General features: G+C 52.6%; 1 protein-coding gene across 1 annotated transcript in view; it reads left to right on the forward strand.

Annotated features, from left to right (window-relative positions):
• OPHN1 (oligophrenin 1) overlaps positions 1–7,483 on the forward strand; it is a 57,968-nt gene extending 50,485 nt beyond the window's left edge. The window contains exons 21-25 of the mRNA XM_009334282.1: positions 43–163; positions 2,699–2,864; positions 4,308–4,358; positions 5,172–5,222; positions 5,608–7,483. Of these exons, the coding sequence (XP_009332557.1) occupies positions 43–163; positions 2,699–2,864; positions 4,308–4,358; positions 5,172–5,214 (381 nt within the window). The 3' untranslated portion in view covers positions 5,215–5,222; positions 5,608–7,483. The remainder of the gene's footprint in view (positions 1–42; positions 164–2,698; positions 2,865–4,307; positions 4,359–5,171; positions 5,223–5,607) is intronic.
• The last annotated feature ends 538 nt before the right edge of the window (positions 7,484–8,021 follow it).

Genomic DNA, 8,021 nt, shown 5'->3' on the forward strand with positions numbered 1-8,021 from the left:
GGGGCCGGGGGGGGGGGGGGGAAGCTGGGGGCCGGGCTGCAGGACGGAGGAGTGAAGCCCGCCAGCAAGGCTGCCAACGGGGTGGTGGCCAGCCCTGCCCTGAAGACCACCACTCTTCAGGCCAGGAGACCGGCTCCCCGGCCGGGGATCTATGGCAGAGAGGGTGAGCGTGCGCCCGGGGCCGTGGCTCGCGCTGGGTCCCACCGAAGCGAGGCAGAAGGAGTGCCGCTCTCCCGAGGAAAGCTCTGTGCGCCGAGCCAGCCCTCCCCGCTGCGCATTGAGCGCCAGGACGGCCGGGGCGGGTGGTGGGCTTCTTGCCTTGAGTCCTCTTGATGTAGCTCAGCAAGAGGGGTTGGGAGACCAGAAGAGCTTGAGATGTGGGCACGGGCCTGCAGCCCAAGGGTTTGGTCAGGCCTTGGCCTCCTGAGTTGTCCTGTTTTATTTCAGACAGTGGATGCTTTTGGTTGTCGCTTACTGGGGGTGCGGCTGCTGCAGGGTTTTGGAGCAGCCTGCAGAGCCCGGTGCTGGTGCCGCCCCTCCTCTGCTGAGCCAGGCAGATGCCACCAGTGTCAGATGAAGCAGGCTTTCCATGCAGTAGCTGAGCCTCTGCTTGTGCTAAGCTCAACCTAGCTCAGTGGACTCATAAAATTCAGGCTTGAGTAATGATATAAAGACCGTTAAGCCCAAAGCAATTTGTACCCGGTGTAACCAGCCATAAGCACTCTGGATTGTCAGTGCTCTCCTCAGCAGAGACGAGGAAAATGGCAAGAGTCGCTTTCACATTTTAATTTCTGATGGTTTTATCTGTCAGGCCCCCTGTGATGCGGCTTCTGGCTTACTGAGGCTTTACTGGGAACATTTATTTCAACAGTTCATCTGTTGATGTTAAATATAAATAATGATTATTATTTGCAGTCTAATAAGCTTTATACAGAAATTTATTACAGGTAGAAATAATTAGTTTGGGGCCAGATCTGAGCTGGTATTGTCCGTTTCAGTGGAGGAAGGCAGGTAGGTGTTTGTGTATCTGCATGTCTGTAGACATTCTCCCCTGCATCGCCAGGGAGCCTTTTGCAGGACAGTACGCATTGCTGTAACAGCAAGTATTTGGTGCTGAGTTTTATAAAATACTCGGGACGATGGTCGTAATAAAAGATGTATTGCTTTCTGCAATTTGCCAGCTTTTCTTGTGCACTTTCCAGTGCTTTTCAGATGCTGTCATACCCTGACAGCTTCACAGTCCTGTAGTTAGAAAATAAAAACCAGGCTGCATTCTTGACAAATGACTCCCATGTGCAATGGAGAGAAAGAAGAAAGGCCCGGCTGGGTAGCACAAACATCAAATTCATCTGACTGACACTACTGGCTTAACTTAAATTTGTCGCATAAATGGTAGCTGGAAATCTGCTTTTGGAAGAGTAAGATAGCTTTTAAAGTTGGCTTATACATCAACTGCATTTAGCGCTTCCAAGTTTTATGGTTTTGCATTATCACACGTAGCGTGCTGACAGCATGTCCTGGAGCCACAGCGTAATAAAACTGGCTGTGTTGATCCTTGAACGTATATATAGAAGAACACTGAAGTAGTAATAAAGTTACATTACATCTGTGTTGATACTTGCATATCGGTGCTAGAACGCCGTATTGAGCTTTTAATGTGCACAGTTTGGAGATAATTTTGAAAAACTGGAGAAACCAAGAAGTATGGGTTGAAGGATTAGAAAACAGGCCTTTTACTGAGAAATTCAAGTTATACAGCTTACCAAGGGGAAAATTTAGGATCAGAATTTACAAATGCAAGTATGGAAGAGAGTTGGTTAAGGACTGGTGTTTGAGCTAGCACACCAGGATATAATAAGGTTCAGTAACTAAGGGGTTGACAAAGCCTTGGTTAAGTAGTTGCAGCAACTAATTATCTTACCAAATAGAAAAACATCTCTGACTTATTTCTAATCAGAAACAGGACTCTAGCAGTAGAAATGTCTAAATCGGAAGGGCAGGAACCCAGCCCTTAAGATGGTTTTGAGCCATATAAATGGCCAGACGAGAAGATCGCAAGGATCGCTGTCTTACAGAAATGTGCCCTGCAGGTCTGGGCACTGGAGAGAAGGTGTGGGGTCACCAGGGGTGTCGGGTAAAGTCTGACACTTATTCCTTGTTCAATTAACCCTTGAAAGTCTTCAAGGGTTACGTGAATAACGAGGTTGGCTGGATCTTGGGGAAGAAAAGCAGCCGAGGCAGGAACTCCTGTGAGCAGAGCAGAAAGCCAGGGGAGAGGACAGGTAGTGCCACTGCCCGAGATAAAAGCTCGGAGAAGCAGTGGCCCCAAACTGCAGGGATCGCCGATTTGTGCTATTCCTCTCGCTTTTGAAGAGCAGCACTGCACAGGTTTTAAGAAAACTTGTTGTTCCCAAGCAATATCATCTTTGCAATCAGCAACTATATCAAATTTGACATCACAGGGTCCAGCATCAGCCCCTCTTTCTAGTGCCAGGAAGGCTGTGCTGGGGCAGGCAGAATGGGAACTGCCTTTTCCTGGGACTGTTTGCCTAAATTCTGGCTATTGGCTGCTGTCAAAGAGAGGATGTTGGGGCAGACAGACAGAACTAAGCCCACTAACTTTTTTAATGCCTTTTCATAAACATCTAGCCCTCCACCAAAGCTTCGTACTCAGTGTTTGTAATCCTCAACCTTGCAGGCGAGTACGATGGTGTCCCTAAGCCACGATCCCATGGCGATAAGCCTGTGATAACGCGTCCCCCTGTGAGACCTCCGGACCCACCGTGCAGGACTCCTGTCCCTCCGAGGCTGGAGCAGAGGCCGGATCTGATAGCAGGAACAGCAGAAGAGATGACCTCGTCTGTGTAAGTCAGCATCCCTCGGCGGGCGCGTGGTACCTGGGGCGGGCAGCTCTGCCCAAGGGAGCTGCCGGCACCCTGGGGCTTGGGGTGCATGCAGGGGGGCGAGGTCAGCCCTGGCGGCAGGAGTAGGAGCTGGTGTCACCTACCGGGAATTTTGGAAGAGAAGGAGGAGAAGTACCACATTGGTTTCCCGCGCCAGTGGCGTACAATGGCTGGAGCCCATGGACGTCCCCTTCAACACCGGTGCAAGCGCAGGTTTGAACATCACGTTGGAAAGCTGTGCAGAGGGCACGGCCTGGTAGGGGAGTGTGGCCATAGCAAAAGCAAACACACGCAGGAAAAACAAAGCTCTGAACCTTCTCAAGTACAGCCCTGGGGCTGAGCTTTGTCCCGTCACCTTCTGTGCTGTTTCTCGTGTCAGTGAAGCTGGAGAGCCCCTCCCTGCCTGGCTCTGAGCAAGCCTCTCAACTGAGACGCTTCCCGGGGAAGGACAAGATCCAGCTTGGATCTCTCTTAAGGAAATCGGATGGTGTTCAGCTTCATCATCAGATTTCTTTCAGACTGGGATCTCAGCCCGGCATCCAGGACCGGTTGGTGGGGAGGCTGTAACCTGGGTGCTGCCGCGGAGCTCGCTGCTGCGCATCCAGCAAAGATGCGTGTTTCGTTCCCCTGCCATCCTAGCAGGGCAGCACCCCAAGTCTGTGCTAATGTCCCTCATCTGGCACTCTGCCACCACGCCGCAGCCCTGGGGTATGTGGGGGCCACCCCCAGGGCCTCACCCTGCCCGTAGTGACACGAGGTGCAAAAACACTGAAGTGCCTCTGTACCGTGGAAGCCACGCAGCCCGCGAGTGACGATCAGGAGCAGTCCCGGGGGAAGTGCCTGCTGTGGGAGCAGCTCCCGAGTTCGCTCTGCGCTGGCCCCTGCTCTCTGCGGAGAGCCCCCAGTAAAACCGCGCTGTGCAGCTGATCCAAGCCCTGCACAGTCACTCCTTAGTCCAGCAAAGGTGCGTGAGGTTCAGCTCCGCACCTGCAGGGCAGGAACAGGCCTTGCCTTTGCTCTCCTGAATCACTTGTTAGAACTTTTCTTTCTATGAGGACAGTTGGAAGCTAAATATGAAGCACATAAAAACTAAAGGAGAGGCCATAAAAAGTGATGGATGCAGGTTTATAAACCAGCCCATAGGATTGTAAGCAAGAGCATGGAAATAAGCAGTCTAGCCAAAAGCGATCAAGGGCTGCCTGGCCAGGGCGGCATGAAGGCAGAGCAGAATGGAGCTGGCAGCATGAGGAGTGCGGCTGCTGCCTTGGCGGAAAAGACATTGTTCAAAGGTGATCGTCTTCAGTGTCTGCTAATGCTAGTGTTCTTTTCCCTGGCACAGATGGGATCTAATTAGCAAATTGCCTTACCGGATGACTGGAGTGACCTCTCTTGTTCCCTTTGCAGGGTGGCCTCTAGGACAAAGTTCTTTGAGACAGCTTCCCGAAGAACAAGCAAGTAAGCCTGGCACTGTGAAGCTGGCATGTATATAAAAGCAGCCCTGCTGCATAGGGTGCTCCCTCCGAGGCAGAGTGAGTCAGCTCGGGAAGCTCCATCCCCGACCTTGGCTCGTACTCATGGGCAGATGATGGGTCTCAGCTAAAATGCTGGAACTAAACAAAGAGCACAAAGTGTAAAATGTGAATCTAGATACAGATTTGATAAGTTAAATGTAAATCTGCTAAGTAATAAGCATATCTATGGATTCCTTTTATCATGTGTGTAGATCTAAGTCAGCGTAGTGCACGTTGTACTGACTTCTCAGCCTTTGTGAAGAGCAGAGATAAGATCATGGGAGAGATGAGGAGGGCTGGTTAGATTGCAGCAGCTGATCAGAGATGCGAGACGAGAGAGTGGATGGTCCTACACACAATGTATGTGCAGGTATAGCTCCACCACAGAGAGGTACGGTGTGATGGAGTGACAGCTTGGGCATCGAAGCCTTCGGGCTAGGCTGGAATGGCAGGGCTTTGAATTGCAAGCGTTGTGGTTTGTGGCAGCAGATTTCATTTGTAATAATATCTGCTCAAATAAGCTTCAGCTTCCTGCTTTTAAAAATCACCAACCTCTGCCAAAAGTGCAAGCAGGTTTGCATGTGAGCCTGACAAATGTTGTCTGCTGGTGTTGACAGTGAGTTCGCTTGTTATATTGAAAAATATATCCCTGACCCGACTGTTACCCAGCCCTCTATTTAGGTTTGTGGAACTGAGTCTGAGCTTGCTTATTGCATTAATTTTTTTTTTCTGTATTCTTCTACTTCCTTATATACAGTTCTTCATCACCACAAGGCCGGATCCCAGGTGATGAGAGCTGAGGCTAAAGGTATGTGTTTGTGACAATAAATCAAATAGTAAACCAAAAGCACACTTGTAACACAAATTCAGCATTTATGGGGTGGTAAGAGTCCAGTGGAGGCGATGGGAATCTCAAAAGAAAGATCAGGAGAAATGTCCTTCCTGTAGGAGACCCTTGCAGAAGGAAAGACAATGACTGGAGGTGGGCTGTGCTCTTCGTTGGGGGGGGATAATATGGCAGGGTGGAGTAAATCAGCCGGCTCTTCCCTTCCTGAGCCTCCTCGCTGCAGCACTCAGGGTAAATGTGAGTGCTACGTGAGCAGTGCCGAGATCTGGGCTTGCTCTGGTGGTGGTTTTGCCGTCGCTGATGAATTTACACTGCTGCATAGAGCATGCTTGTTTTCTTCTTCCAGACTGTGTAACCACCTCAGCCCAGCTAGACCCAGGGGGTTTTCTGTGCTTGTGAAACGGACGTGTCACAGCTAAGACTTTTCCAGTTCCAGTGCCCCTGGAGAGCAGCTATCTTACCGGACGATAATTTCGGAGCATGCTGTCGTAAGTGGCTCAAGAAATTAGAAGAGAGGGAGATAACGATGGAGAGAAGACCCTACCCAGACATTTGTGTTGAACTGTTCCCAGTCCTTCCGCCACTCCTCTCTGCGCAGGCTGTGAAGGATGCTCGTGTGTGCCCTTGCAGGTGACCGGCAGCGTTTGCAGGGCTGGGCGAGCGCCGACAGCGGCAGCGCTGGGCAGAGCCATCCAGCCGACGGGCTGTGGAAGGGACAGCAGAGGATGGCAGTGGCCGTTTACCTGCTCACTTTTTGGGAAATGCACCTTGGCAAGGGTGACCTTGGGAGATATTGGAGTCGAAATGCAAGGGGCTGAATCCCTGTGCTTGGATGCAAGGGCAGAGTGACTGGAGTTCGGGTTGGACGCCTTGCCATGAGAAGCTCCTTCCTTTATGTTATGTTTTCGTCACTCAGTAAGCTATAGTGTGTTTGTCAGTGTGTAGGAGAGCAGTGTATGTTACTGGAAACGCTGCTTGTGCTAAGGCAGGACAGGAATTGGCTCTGCGGGACGTCTCTTCATCTCCTCCCTGGCGTCAGTGTGCCCCTGTCCCGGGAAACCACGCCGGCAGACGCAGCTGTGCCGGGGGCTTTGCCTGAGCGGGGCTGTATCCCCTGCCTGCGTTGTCGGCTTTCCAGGCAGTGCCGGTCGGGTTAGCAGCCTCCGAGAGCGCGGCTGGGAGAAGGAGGCAGCAGGCGGTCCTCCTCCACCTCCTCCTCCTCCCGCAGGAGCCCCTCTCCCACCAGATCCGCTTCCCACGAGCCCACCGAGAAGTCTCTGTCCCCGGGGTTATTCTGGTGGGCCAGCACAGAGGCAGCGAGGAACTGAAACTCGCTGAATATGGGTCAAAGCCCACCGTTTTTCTAAAAGGCACACAGTTTCTTGTTTGCTTGTAACATTAATTTCCAATCCAAGAGATGTCCAGTCTCTTTTCCTCAGCAGTGGCCGTGTAGATGATGCCCTTTGGTCTGGAAAGGTTTCTCCTAGCCAGGACCACCCCTAGTGCCCCCGTTAACAGTAGAGGCTTATTTGTGGTTCCAGCTGACACCAGGGCTCAGTTCCTGAGCTGTAGCATTTACCTGTAAATAGGCAATGAGCGGCGTCCCTGCTTCCTCTCGCCAGCCCAAAGGCAGCTTCCCTGTTTTGAATGATTTTCCTTGGGTGCTGGGAGCATTCCCAAACCGGTGGCCAAACATCCCCGTTAGCTGCTTCCCAGGTGCTCCATCCTCTCGAGCGCGCTTTGTGTCCTGCCTGGCACAGGTTTGCCGGTGGGATGCTGCCGCGGTCCTTCCCGTGCTGTCTCCTGGTGCTTGCCTTGTGTGTGCATCTAGCGCCTGTCTGCTTTATTGCTGAATGTAGTTCTGGCGTTCACTGGACACACACGTGTTGTGTCAATGGTGCTTCCGCTCCCTCGGGCTTTGGCGGTGCCCCAGCTGCTCGCTCCTGTACTTCTGCTTTGAACAGTGGCACATAAAAGTGGCTTTAAAAAAAACCAAACAGAGCAGTGGTATCAAAGCCTAGACTGTATTACACACACCGGCATCTCAGGGCTTTTCAAAGCTACGGTGAGCCCTTTCTGCTGCATCCTCTCGCAAGTGGCCGGGAGGCGTGAGCAGCACCGAAACAGCGCATCATGTTTTTCTGATCAGGTATCTCGGAGAGCAGGTAAGACTGTGAGCCAGCGAGTCTGAAGGCAGGAGAGAGGCGCTCTGACCAGCCCGGAATGGCCGTGACGGCTGGGGGCAGCCAGGCAGTGGAGCCACCCTGCCTGCGGACCCAGTCAGCCCCTGGTCTCTCCTGCTGTAGGCAGGCACTGGCGCCCGAGCCTGCCCTTCGGGGACGGCTGGCTTCGTCACCTCCTGGGGTGGCTGTGCCAGTGGTTCCTCCACAGAAGGCCAACGTTTCCCAAAATGCCTTCCCCTCTCAGGGCTGTGCGTTGAGGGCCCCTCGAGGCTGTCGGTTTGGGAAGCGCCCGGGCTTCTGTGGACACGGGTGGCTCTGGTGGTGGCACCCCCCACGCTGCACATGGATGCTGCACAGCGCTGGTGCCACAGTACTCGTCCCGTTGGAAACGGTGGCTGTTGTATCCCCCACGCTGCTCGTGTTCGGTCAGCCTCGTGCTCGCTGCCCGGCACAGAGCCTGCAGGACAGAGCTGGGGTCCGTGGGAAGAAAGAAATCCGAGGGAGTTTGGTTTCAAGTCTGACATTGTAAACAATGGAGGGAAGCAGCTTATTAGAAACGTATTTCATTGTGTCCTTT

Source organism: Pygoscelis adeliae, unplaced genomic scaffold (assembly GCF_000699105.1).
Source record: "Pygoscelis adeliae isolate BGI_AS28 unplaced genomic scaffold, ASM69910v1 Scaffold191, whole genome shotgun sequence".
Taxonomy (NCBI): Eukaryota; Metazoa; Chordata; class Aves; order Sphenisciformes; family Spheniscidae; genus Pygoscelis; species Pygoscelis adeliae.